General features: G+C 44.1%; 1 protein-coding gene across 1 annotated transcript in view; it reads right to left on the reverse strand.

Moving 5' to 3' along the window:
• Positions 1-12,865, reverse strand: part of Stxbp3 (syntaxin binding protein 3) — a 48,448-nt gene extending 35,583 nt beyond the window's left edge. The window contains exons 1-2 of the mRNA XM_021157487.2: positions 12,740-12,865; positions 220-269 (exon numbers count right to left, since the gene is read on the reverse strand). Of these exons, the coding sequence (XP_021013146.1) occupies positions 220-269; positions 12,740-12,788 (99 nt within the window). The 5' untranslated portion in view covers positions 12,789-12,865. The remainder of the gene's footprint in view (positions 1-219; positions 270-12,739) is intronic.
• Between the last annotated feature and the right edge of the window lie 826 nt (positions 12,866-13,691).

The following is a 13,691-nucleotide window of genomic DNA, read 5'->3' on the forward strand; positions in this document are numbered from 1 at the left end:
GGAAAATACGTAATAAAAAAATAAAAAACAAAACTAAAACAAAAAACAAAAACAAACAAATAAACAAAAAAAGGAAGCAAGGGACTGCTATGCGCCCTGCTTAAGGTGTCACAGCTCGTGGCAAAGCTCGGTCTGAGGAGAAGCTCCAGGCCTCTGGCCTATGGAAGCACAACGTTCTGACGCCCACCCTCCCCGGAGGAGCAATCACACAACTTCTACCTTCCATTCGCCTTCTTTCCGGCAGTCATCGAACACTGCTGTTTTTATCTCTGTTCAGAAAAGAAAAAGAAAAAAAGGTTTAGTAATCTAAAGCAACAATTGAAAATGTAAGTCTATGCAAAAGGGTCAAAATGAGGAAAAAATTGCAACTTGGAATGTGTTAAACGATATAAATACTATATATTAAGCTGTAGGTAAAAATGCAGCTATATTATCTAACCTATACATTGAAACTGTAATGGATTCTCAGACATAAGTGTATGAATACGTCAGAAACTATTTCTGAACTATTATCCGATTTAGCTTTTCCTTCTTCCTTAAATCTTAAGAAACAAACAATTCTCAGGAAGATCCTTAACTGGCTCATGGCTAAATTACATCTTACAATCTAATCTGCATACACAGTTTCATCTTCATTTACTTTCTTGTTAAAGAATACATGTAGGCTGGGGCTGGGGAGATGGCTTGGTGGTTAAGAACACTCGATGTTCTTGCAAAGGACCTGGGTTCAGTTGTGAGCATCCATACCAGGCATCTCCGAATCGCCTGTAAACTTCAATTTCAAGGCATCTGACATCCTTTACAGATGATCTTGAAGCAATCCCCCTCCCGCCTCTACCTTCCAAATTATAGCATGCACCACCATGCCCAACTCTAATCTGTTTACACGTTTCTATTCTTAAATGTATATGTTTTCAGCAAATGCTTTTGGGAGATTACCATCACATTTTGACACCTGTTAAAAAAGATACAATTGTAACGATCTAATCAATAGGCGTTATTGTAACATAATGAAAAATATCTGGGGGGAGGCTGGAGAGATGGCTCAGTGGTTGTGAGCAAGTAGGGTGGCTCACATTCGCCTGCATCTTGAGCCCTCCACAGACAACTATGGCTTTGTATACATATCCACACAAGCATATACATGATTAAAAGTAAAAATACATCTTTAAAAAAAAATCTGGTCTGGGTTTCTAGCTCCTGGAAAAAAAATCTAAAATCCTTGAAATTTCTTATGTGACAGATCTATGGTATGCTGGTGACATGACCCTTGACTAGCTTCAGCAAGCAGTCACCAGAACCAAACTATGACTTCTAAGGAGGCATCAGGGACTAGAGATTGTGTTCAATTACCAGTGGCCAAAGATTTCATCAGAAAAGTCTACATAATGAAACGCCCATAACCCACCCAGTTTCTGGGTCATTGAATGCACCCATGAGTGGCAATGGTGATATACCCAGTCCCACCGGCAGGGAAGTGCCAATGTCTCAAACCCTTCTAGACCTCAGCCTATGTCTGTCACCTGGCTGTTTATTTGCGTACTTTAGAAAAACAACAAAAAGAAAAAAACACCCAACAACAAGAACCCTGATAATAGGAAGTAGTTTCTAGAGCTTGTAAGGTACGAATTACTGCGCGGAAAGGGAAGGCAGGGAGTGTGGTGCTACCAGCATCTGAACTGAGTTACGGCTCTGAATCCTTAAGCCTGCCAAGGCTGGCACAGCAGTCAGAATTCTACAGAATTGCAGGACTGGAGAACTGGCTAGTAAGAAGGAAAAAAAAATCAACATCTTTGCTGTTCGAAGTGTTCTGGGGAAAGTAGTTAACACCCATCACAGAAGCTGCGCTCTGGGGCTAGAGGGATGGGCTTAGTGGCTTGAGTGATTGTCCACCAAGCCTGACAATCTGAGCTCGATCCCCAAATCCCCTGATGGAATGAGAAAACCGACTCCCTGAAGTTGTCCTCTGACCTCCACAGGCACACTGTGGCCTATGTGCTCCTGCTCTAACACACACACTCAACAAATGGAATGTTAGAACTTCCTGAGTTCAGGAAGATTCTGAAGTGTTAGGAAATGACAGTTAAAAGTTGAGTGTGTGGGGGCTGGAGAGATGGCTCAGTGATTAAGAGCACTGACTGCTCTTCCAAAGGTCCTGAGTTCAAATCCCAGCCATCACATGGTGGCTCACAACTATCTGTAATGAGACTACAGTGTACTTAGATATAATGATAAATAAATAAATAAATCTTTGGGCAGGAGCAAGTGGGACCGACCGGAGCGAGCAGGGGTTCTGAATTCAATTCCCAGCAACCACATGATGGGTCACAACCATCTGTACAGCTATAGTGTACTCATATACATAAAATAAATAAATCTTAAAAAAAAAAAAAGTTGAGTGCGGTGGAGTGGTACCTGAATGCCCAGTAGTAACTAGATGACAAGGCAGAAAGATCAGGAGTTCAAAATTATCATCAGAGTTGGCTAGCCTGGGCTACAAGAAATCCTATCTCAATCCAAACCTAAACAAAGCAAAACAAAACAGTCAGTAGAGTGTGTGTTGAACAAGCACAGGAAACTGATTCTAATTCTGAGTCTAAACTCAGCTGTGGGGGAAGGAAGAGTCTGGAGGATCCCGGAGCCCCCCCCCACCAGCCAGCCTAGATGGGCTGCAGGGCCAGTGAGAAAACCTGTCTCAAAAACTAAGGTGGAAGGAAGGCCAGGCAGTGGTGGCGCACGCCTTTAATCCCAGCACTTGGGAGGCAGAAGCAGGCGGATTTCTGAGTTCGAGGCCAGCCTGGTCTACAGAGTGAGTTCCAGGACTACCCTGTCTCGAAAAAACAAAACAAAACAAAACAAAACAAAGAAACAAACAAACAAAAACCTAAGGTGGAGAACTAGGGATGAAGGCATCTGATGCCAACCTCTGGCTCTACATGCCTACGGGTACATACACACCCAGTCACCTCCAGAAAAAGAGAGAGAGAAGTCAGTAAAGACAGTTATATATTGCTTACTAGGTAATTATGTTATAGGGGAAATAACAATTTTTTTTTTTTTTTGATTTTTTCGAGACAGGGTTTCTCTGTGTAGCCTTGGCTGTCCTGGAACTCACTTTGTAGACCAGGCTGGCCTTGAACTCAGAAATCCGCCTGCCTCTGCCTCCCGAGTGCTGGGATTAAAGGCGTGCGCCACCACGCCCGGCCAAAATAACAATTTTTTAAAACCCTAAAGTATTTTACTGTAATTAGTCCAGAAAGCAAAGGTTTCTGAGGCCCGACGGAGGAGCATGTCGGCTATTTGAAGGCCAAGCTCAGACCCCGACAGGCAACTTTCCTGCGAGCCAGCCTCACTGCATGTGCCACAGCTGAAAACTGAAGACACTGCATGTTGTGACAGCTCTTCCCTAAGGAACGAATGCTGCAGGAGCACAAGTCACAGCGTTAGACTTTGAAACCTTACGCCTGCACTGCCTGGATGACAGGAACTAGGCACACGTGACCTCGGAGCCCTTGAAATAGAGCTGCAGAAGGCAGGTGCGGCGGTCACACTGTGAGATTCTAGCCCATGGGAGGCTGGGCAGACGCTTTGCATTCCAGGCCTGCCCGGGCCAGAGTGAAACTTGGCTTAAAAAAACCAAAATCAATTGAAATGTACAAAGTTCCATGAGAAAGACAGTAACACGAGAGAAGGCTGTGCTGTGACTCAGAGGCAGGGCCCACATGTAGCTTAGCATGCGTGCGGCCCGATTTGATCCCTAGCATAACAAAATGAGAAACAGAAAGACTATGGAGTTTAAAAAAGGGGGAAATATAAAATATCCTATGAATTCTCTTCCCTTTACTTTATAAATTCTCATATCACATTAAATATTTTAAATGTCAGGTTAAATAAAATATATTAGTTAATTTTGTTTACTTCTATACTTTTAATACAATTAACTACAAAATGTTAAGTTACCTCACCCAGTTCATATTACAGTTTTACTGTGTGAACAGTACAGCCTGCATGCTAACCATGTTAACATCTTAAAAATAACTACTGAATAACCAGTAGCATGGGAAGACCAGGAGCATTCAACAACAGTGACAGGACTGCAGGTGATCTATGCTGAGAGTGGGGTGGGGGACCTCATCAGCTATGGCAGAGTATAAAGGTCCTTTATACACTGATACAATGAAAATCCCTTAACCTCTTCTTCAGCAACTGAAACTGGACCCCAAACTCAATTCCTTCACCTTTGCTCTGGCTCCTCCACGCTTCTCCTCGGAGCCTCTACTCACTACTCACGTCTCATTTAACAGTCTTACAGAGCTTGCTCCTGGACTTTAGTCAACCACACGATAGAGGTGTAAGCACTTGCACACCTCATGGAGACACAGTTCCATAGAACTGCTCTAGGCTGCATTTCGGTAGTTTGTCATGCTTAGCCACAGCCTGCGGCTCTTTTCGCCTTGCCCCACATTCAATCATTAGGCATTACTGATTGTTCTTCGGCTTCTGGCCATTATTTTTGGGACCACTGACATCGACAATACCCCGATTCCTAACATCTTTCACTGAGCAACACTCTCCTATCCGGCTTTGCTGTTTTCTACCTCCAATCTCAATTCTTCATACCCATTAGTCACCTTCCTGAAACATAACCCATGGTTTATAACCATACCCACCTCAAAAGGCACTCAAACACTCACTGAGGGAAGCCTAAACACTACCATTCAAGGCACTGCCGCTGACTGGCTTCTACCTACTCATCTCTCACCCAGCCTACATGCTAGCCCAACAGCAACCCACTAGTACTGCTACCCACCTGTTCTCACTGGCTTCTCTGAGGCACAAAAGGAAATACGCATACTGTGATGAAAAAGACGGAACCAGGGAAGGGAGAAACGTAGGACCATGTACTCCAGCAGTGCCAGCAGAACTCACATGTGACCTTAAGTCACAGAGGAAAAGTGGAGAACATGATAGCAATGCATTAGAAAGCAAAATAATTTTTGAATAACTAGAGTTTAAAAAGAAAAACTAAATGATGTGGGAACCGCAATTAAGGGAATAAGAGGGGGAAAAATCTGCTAGTTCTAAGAGACCTCTACATTGGTTGGAGAAGGTAACTATTTTCTAATTGCTCTGCTTCATCTGAATCCACGGCGTCACGACTACATACGAAATGACCTAAAGCCTGATCTTTAACTCAGCGCCTTTCTCTACTTTGTAAACCTTTACATCTCCAATGTCTCTGAGATGCCCAAACTGCCACTCACGATCACCATAGTTTAACTCAGAACTGCTTTTCCCTCAGATTCATCTTTCCTTCCTCTTCATTAATAAACAGCAACATCACTACTTAGTCTCCTGGACCAGATGTCAGTTTAGGATGACTGTAGCTCCTATCTTAGTCAGGGTTTCCATTCCTGTACAAACATCATGACCAAGAAGCAAGTTGGGGAGGAAAGGGTTTATTCCGCTTACACTTCCATACTGCTGTTCATCACCAAAGGAAGTCAGGACTGGAACTCAAGCAGGTCAGGAAGCAGGAGCTGATGCAGAGGCCATGAAAGGATGTTTCTTATTGGTTTGTTTCCCCTGGCTTGCTCACTTGCTTTATTATAGAACCCAGGACTCCCAGCCCAGGGATGGCACCACCCACAATGGGCCCTTCACCCTTGATCACTAATTGAAAAAATGCCTTACAGCTGGATCTCATGGAGGCATTTCCTCAACTGAAGCTCCTTTCTCTGTGATAACTCCAGCCTGTGTCAAGTTGACACAAAACTACCCAGTACAATTGACCCCTTGTCAACTTGACACACAAACACGTTACTACTAAGCCTCAACCCTTACTTTCTTATTCATCCCCAAGATCTAAGTAACTTTAAACGTCCCACAGTCTTTGAAAATTCTTATTAAAATTTCAATCCCTTTAATACATCCAGTCTTTTTTAAAATTCAGTCTTTTTACAATTAAAAGTCTCTTAACTGTGGGCTCCACTAACATACTTTCTTCCTTCAAGAGGGAAAAATATCAGGGCACAGTCACAATCAAAAGCAAAAATCAACCTCCAATCATCCAATGTCTGGGATCCACTCACGACCTTCTGGAATCCTCCAAAGGCTTGGGTCTCGTCTCCTGCCATGCCCTTTGTAACACACACCTTGTCGTCTAGGCTCCAGCTGCCTGTACTCTCCTGGAACTCACTTTGTAGACCAGGCTGGCCTCGAACTCAGAAATCCGCCTGCCTCTGCCTCCCAAGTGCTGGGATTAAAGGCGTGCGCCACAACGCCCGGCGCTGCTGCTGTTCTTGGTGGTCATCTCATGGTACTGGCATCTCCAAAACTCTCCTGTCTTCCATTGCAACTAGGCTTCACCAATAACCTTTCCTAGGCTCTCTTTGTGATGCCAAGTCTCAACTCCTTTGTATGACCCCTTCAGTCCTGGGCCATCAATTGCAACTGAGGCTGCACCTTCACCAATGGCCTTCCATGGCCTCTCACAGTGCTGAGCCTCAGCTGTTCTTCATGACCCCTTCATGCCTCCAAAACCAGTACTACCTGGGTGACTGACTCTTACACATTACAAAATCCAGCTGCAACACAAGGTACAACCTTGGCTCTCTCTGGAACACACTGTGCTCTTTGTGCTCTCAGAAAACATTTCCCAGAAGATTTCACCTCAATGATACTGGTCTCTTCTTAACCACCACTAATTTCTTACCTCCAGCTAACCAGCATCAATAGTCCCAGTAATACAAAGGTTCCGCTTTAGTACTTATGGTATCTTGTTAATCACAGCTGATTCTTCAGCCCTAGCTAACCAAAACCACAGAATTTTCACAATCAAAACAGCAACAGCCCTGATAAGAGTCTTTAATCTTCCCTCTGAAATTTCACAAGTCAGGCCTCCATCTTCTGCACTGTTCTCAACATTATCTTCCAAGCTCCTACAGAACATTCCACTACGATCTGTCTTCTCTTTATCTCCCTTTACATTCTAACCTTCTCCCAAGTGCTGGGATTAAAGGCATGAGCCACCACCTCCAACCATAACCCAAGAGTAGGGTCAGGGTCCGGCCAAGACCCATGTTCTTGATGACACTATTCCACACTGACTCCATGTCAAAATTGGATGAAAACATGTTTCTTTGCAGAATTGCTTCTAACAGTTTTCCAACTATGTTGTGCTAACTCCCAGCACTCAGGAAGCAGAGGCAGGAGGATTTCTAGCCTTGTCTACAGAGTCAGTCAAGGCTCTACAGAGAAAACAAACGGTTCAGAATCTTTATGGGTGGGTAAGATGGCCCAGTGGGTAAAGGTGCCTGCTGTCATACCTAATGATCTGAATTCTATCCCTGTGACCCCCCCAAAACTGCAGGTTGTCTTCTGACTTCCACAAAGTGCCAATGTATGCACTGGTATATGTGCATGCACACAAAATACATTTTTTTTGGTTTTTCGAGACAGGGTTTCTCTGTGTAGTCTTGGCTGTCCTGGAACTCACTCTGTAGACCAGGCTGGCCTCGAACTCAGAAATCCACCTGCCTCTGCCTCCCAAGTGCTGGGATTCAAGGTGTGCGACACCACACCCGGCCAAAATACATTTTTAAAAGTATAATTTAAAGATCTTTTGAGAAAAGAATTTTTAAGTATGTATGTATACTTATCACTTTTACTTACAGAAAGGCCCACAGTGGGATTGCTGAGATCACACAGTACTGCTTCCTGTTTCATTACCTATCACCAGCAGCTTTCCCAACATGCTGTAAATATTCCCACCAGCAAGCTTTCCAACTGCTACATGACATCAATCACCGATTCTGCTGATGTGATAGGTTAAAGGAAGAAACTGGTCTTAACTTGCATTTTTCCAAGTCAAAAACCAGACTACTCTATCTGTAGGCTGCCTCTTAATTTCCTCTGCTCATTTTTCTAATGGGACATTAACTTTTATTAATCAATTTTAGGTATCTTCCATACATGATGTCTGGCTGATATTTTCTTCAATCATCCATGTTTAGTTTAAAAGTATATAAAAGCAAAACCTATGAAAACTGAGGAGTGCTTCAAGAACTAAATACAAAAGCAGGGCGTCTATGACAATGTCCCAGTGACAGAGGCCTTCTTGCCTAGCACATGGGAGGCCCTGGGTTTAGTTTCCATTCAGCCCACAACACACACACACACACACACACACACACACACACACACACACACACACCACAGTACCAACCCACACACACCAACAGCAAATACAAATACCAAAGCAAAAACAGTACATGTCCACATATGAAAATCTAATGAACAGTTTCAAGGATGCTCTCTGAAACATGAGTGTACAGGTAAAAACACAAATCACTGGATGATAATATAAGTCAGAAGTGTTCATTTGTGGGGGAAGAGTGGGTCTGTGCTGGGAAACCAAAGAGTGCTTAGAAACATTCTATAGATCGATTGGGTGGTAGTTATGTGAACAAAATTACTATCTAAGTGCACACTTAACATTAGTATAACTGACCATTACACCTAATTAAATTTCTCCTAAAAATAGGACCAAGAAATGGTTTCCTTTTAGTTAAGAGACTGCAAACATGCCTGTGTTGCTATTTGAGAAGGGGGGAAAGTCATCTTGAATGATTCTCTATTGCACAGGGAATATCTAAACCATTTAACAACTGGTTCCAACCTACCTTTTGGTCCAGTACCCTGTATCCTTTGTAACAAATGCCTTGCACTACATGTGGTGTATGTAAGAATTCCTGTGGGTGTGTGCACATGTGCAAGGAGGTTAGAGGTCAACCTTGAGTGTCTTCCTCCATCATTCTCAGCCTTAGTTTCTGACACAGGACTGAACAAACTGACCTTGCTGAACAAGTTCATCTACTTGACTAGACCACACTGCCATGCCTGACTTTTAGGTACTCACGCTTGAGACAGGCCCCTTATCTACTGAGCCATCACTTCATCCCCTCAGGTTTTTTGTTGCGAGGGGTTAAGGTAGTTCCCAATAGTGGATCCCCTCTTGTGTTTCAGGTCTGAGATGTGTCAGCTAATCCGATAAACGTTTCCTGATCCGCCTGTTTAGGGCGGCCTCTCTTCCTGTGTAGCACAAGCTGGGATGATGGTGCTTAGTCTTTGTTTCCTTCTTGTTCTATTAGATCCCACTTGAATGCTTGAAGGGCACTGGGAACTCTCCTATAGGAATTCAGTGCTGCACAAATGGGGTCTTTTATGGAATGGAGAAAATGAATGTATGGATGAAACGAATTGTAAAATAATTTAAAATTAAAAAAAAATCACTACCTATCACTAGGGCCTGTAAGAACTTACAGTCCTAGGAGGCTAATGAGAGGGCTCAGCTAACATTGCCTACCAAGAGCGTGAGGAGCCGGGTTTGGATCCACCACACACACATAAAAGTCAGGTCTGGTGGCGCACATCTGAAGACTCAGAGCTCACCAGCCAGCCTAGCCACGGGGATTCCAGGTTCAGTGAGAGACTCCATCTCCGACACCGACCTCTGGCCTTTGCAAGCGTGCATCCGGGTATGCACACATACATTTAAAAGCTTGTAAGACAAAACAGTGGACCTACCATCTCAAAGCTTCTCAAGAAACTCCCGACTGTAAATGGAGGCTCATGCCTATAACCTCAGCATCCAGAGGGCAGGTTGGGCTACTGCAAATTCTAGGCCAGCCTGGGCTAAAAAAGGAAGACTTTCCTGAAAACAGAACAAAAGGAAACAAACAAAAAAGCAAAGCAAAAGGGACTGCTCTTAGGCAGTAAGAAAGGCAAATTAAACGCTAAAACAGAGGAGGGTGCGTGAAAGAAAGCCAGCCTGTCTAAACTAAAATTTGAGTAGGGAAAAAGTCAGGGAAAAGGGACCAAAAGACAGAGGAATGGGCCATCAAGATAAGATGGGAAGATAAGATACTGCAGAGGGAATAGTCAGTTGTGGCTGGAGGAAATCAATATTATACAATGGAAACTAGAGCTAGGTAACAGTCAATAGTGCAGTGGGTGCCTCTGCAGGTCTTCAAGACAGTTATTAAAAGAGATTATCCTGGCAGCTATCTGCTGGATGGACTGGAAGGAAAGAGAAGGAGAGAGCTCTGAGGTTTGTTACGAGGCTGATGCAATATGCTGTGTATAAAATAAGATCCTAAACGAAGGTTTACATTTTAAGCCACAGACAGGTCAAACATTAACTCTTTCTATGCTAGGTGTACATCTTTGGTATAGATTTTATTTATTTGAGACAAGGTCTCCAAGTTCAGACTGGCTTTAAACTCACAGTGAAGCTGAACTGATAGTTGTACCTCTACCTCCAAGTGCTGGGATTATGGGCACATGCCACCAGGCCTGACCCTTAGGTCTAGATTTAATAGCTCTTGTCAGGTTTCATTTTAATAGCATTATCAAAATAAAAATGTCAAACTACAGAACTCTCTCACTCAAAAGTATATACTCTAATGGTTTCCAGTATGTTCTGTCACGCACCCATTACTACAACACCACAACTGTTTTGAGAACATTAACACTACTTTAAAAAGAAGCCTCATTCCTTGGAGCTGGGGGTGTTCACAGCTCAGCTGGCAGACTGTTCACTTAGCATGCAAAAGGCTCTGAGTACAATTGTATAAAACCAGATATGGTGGGATTTACCCAGGATTGTATCATTCAGGAGGTGAAGACTGAGAAATCAGAAGTTTAAGGTCATCCTTGGCTACAAAGTTGAGTGTGAGGCCAGCCTAAGGTACACAAGACCCTGTTTCAAACACAAAACAAAGTTCTGTGTGGTGGTACATGCCTTTTATTCCAGGACTCAGGAGGCAGAGGCAGGTGCTCTATGAGTTCAAGGCCAACCCAGACTACATAGCTCAAAGACAACCTGGGATACCCAGCAAGAATGTGTCTCAAAACACCCAAAACCAAAGCAAAACAACAGTAACAAAAACCAAGAGAGAAACCCCATCCCTTTAATCCCATCTCTCCAGGCTGGGACACAGGAAGGAGTTCCTGTTTCTCTAGATTTGCTTGTCCTGGATGTTTTTCTCATGAATGGTGTCATACCAAGCCCTTTGTGACTGGCTTTTTCTTTAGCGTGTTTCCAAGATGCAGTAGCATAAAATATATCAGCATTGTACTTACATCTACTGAAAAAAAAAAAAAGACATGTATCCCTTTGTACATGCACTGTTATGCCATGCATCAGTCTGTGGAAAGGTGACCTATTCTCATTTTTTCAGCTAAGCCATTTCTTCAGCCCCTTAATGTGTATATGTTTTGTGCAGTAAACACTGGGCTTTTGGTTGTGTGTTTCTAGTTACAGGCGGTCCTAAGAATATTTTACAGCCTTACATCTTTTTCCTTTCATCCAGCCTGCCTATATTCTACTCTCCATGTGGTGAGCCTGGTGTTACCCTAAGTTAACAAGAACAGGGAAAGTCTGTTATCTTCCTGCTATTGATACTGGCGTTACTAGCATTACGGTATCTTTTTCTCATAAGCCCTGATATAAAGTGCCATTATAACTCAGAAGTAATTTCTTCAGCACAATTTGTCACCCACTTTCGTATGAGAGTCAATATAGACAATCAGCCTAAGTCAGTTCTTTCCTTACACCACATGGGTCCCTGGGGATCCAATTAGGGTCTTTGGGCTTGACAGCAAGCACCTTTACCCACTCAGCCACCTTGCAGGTCCCCAGACTAAATTATGAAAGGATAATTTTGTATTTCACAAAGTCTACATATCTATTTAGTACCTTCTATATGGTAAACACCATGCCCTGTACTGTTTTGGATTTTAATTTTATACAAAGAATTCTTGAAGGCAGAATTCTGTTGGCTAATTTCTATTCGGTTCCTTGTTCCCCAAGTCGGAGTAAGAAACACTAATAAGACGTTACTCCTTTTCTACTACTAGACTATAATTACTTAGAACCCAGAGATGCCAAACAAGGAAGGTCCTTCTGGTTTGCTGCTTTCATTGCTCTTCTAACCTGGCAGACCTAGGTTTGGTGTCATTTTAATAAAAGTCATTAAAGTTGGTCGAACCAACAAGTAGACCAATTGTAACACAAGGAGCAGACTATGTAGGGACCGGATACTAGATAAGACTTTTAACAGTCCGCTGTTGCTTTCTCAAGAACTTTTTTTTTTAAAGCAAGTCATATTCTCTTGGAACAGTGGCAGAAGGCGCTCTTGAAAAGCTACGCCTGCTACTTTTTAAAGCTACTTTTTAAAGGACAAGACACTTAAAAGGATGGTAGTAAAAACTCTCGGTGCTAACATGAATACGGGACACCAAGCGGCTTCTGAAAACACGGGGACGAGGGCGGGACAGAGTAACACAGAGCTCAGACTGTGTCGGATGGAGAGACATCCGTGCCTGGTGTGGCGAGGGGGGTACAATGGGAAGAGCTGTCCCCGGACAGCACGGGGACTTGGGAGGGAAAGTCGGCCCGAGTCAGGTCGCCCGAGGGTGGGGCTTTGCGGAAGAACCTCACCGGGGTGAGAGTTGGCCAAAGCCGCGGAGAAGGCCGCGTCTGGCCACCCCGCCCATCCCTGGTGCTGGCACGAAACCCGTCTCTGGGCAAGCCGGAAGGAGTCAAGCCAGGGACTTGGTCCCAAAGCAACAAGTGCTCATGCAGCTCCCAGAGAGGCTGCAGAGCTGCAGCGGGAAACAAGACCCCCGTACGGCCGAGCCTTCCCGGCCTCAGCCCTGACCCCTCCGCACTCACTCCGCCACACGACGCTCTTCAGTCCCCGCTCCGACACCGGCGGCGCCATCTTCCCCCAGCGGTGGAGCAGCAGCCACCGCCTCCCACTCGCAACCTACTTTGGCCCTGAAAGCTGCGCTCGGGGGCGGGCCCTTCCCCTCGCGGTGGGGAGGCTCCGCCCCCTCCGCGGGCCGCGCCCTCCGGTGACGTCACGCGCATCAACTAGGGCGTGTCCCGCCTGTGCCTGGACTGCGGCTGCGTAGTGTGGTCAGACTTCTGTACACTGTCTGGCGCCCCCTAGAGGAAGCCTACTATAACCCATTTCTCAGTGTCTAATTTGGCATCAGAAAGCAAATATGTGAACTAACACAATTTATACAATTATGAATTTATACAATTATGAATTTATACACACCGAGTCTTTTTTATTCTACATTTATCTGTGTGTATGTGTGCATGTGTGCATACCAAGGCTCGCAGGTGAAGGTCAGAAGACCTCATCTTCCACAGTGTGGGTCTTGGGATGAAACCTAAGTTGTCAAGACGCATCCTGCCATCCCCAATACGGAGACTTTCTGCTTTACAAAATAATGTTTCATTCAGCAAAGCAATTCAAACTATACTGTTCAGAAGCCAGTTCAACCGCCATATGGGAAGTCTATCCCCCCCAACTTCATTTTAATAATTTTTGAAGATCATTGATTATTTAAGTTGTAAGGTAACCACCAGTGTGCCCAGAACTGTGATAGAGTTTCAGAAAAGTCCAAGAAATGAGAGACCCTCTTATTCCTATGAAGAATTTTATATTTTAAGTTATAGAGCATGCTTTCTAGAATTGTTAATTCCACAAGGCATGAGTAAGACCACTACCATAATTTTAGAGCTAAAACTGAAGCAAGCTTTATTATATCCAGGAGCACCAGAGACCTGGCCAGTTAGGGGTTAGAGAGAGAAGTGCTGAGAGTCCCTTTTA

Source organism: Mus caroli, chromosome 3 (assembly GCF_900094665.2).
Source record: "Mus caroli chromosome 3, CAROLI_EIJ_v1.1, whole genome shotgun sequence".
NCBI classification, from domain to species: domain Eukaryota; kingdom Metazoa; phylum Chordata; class Mammalia; order Rodentia; family Muridae; genus Mus; species Mus caroli.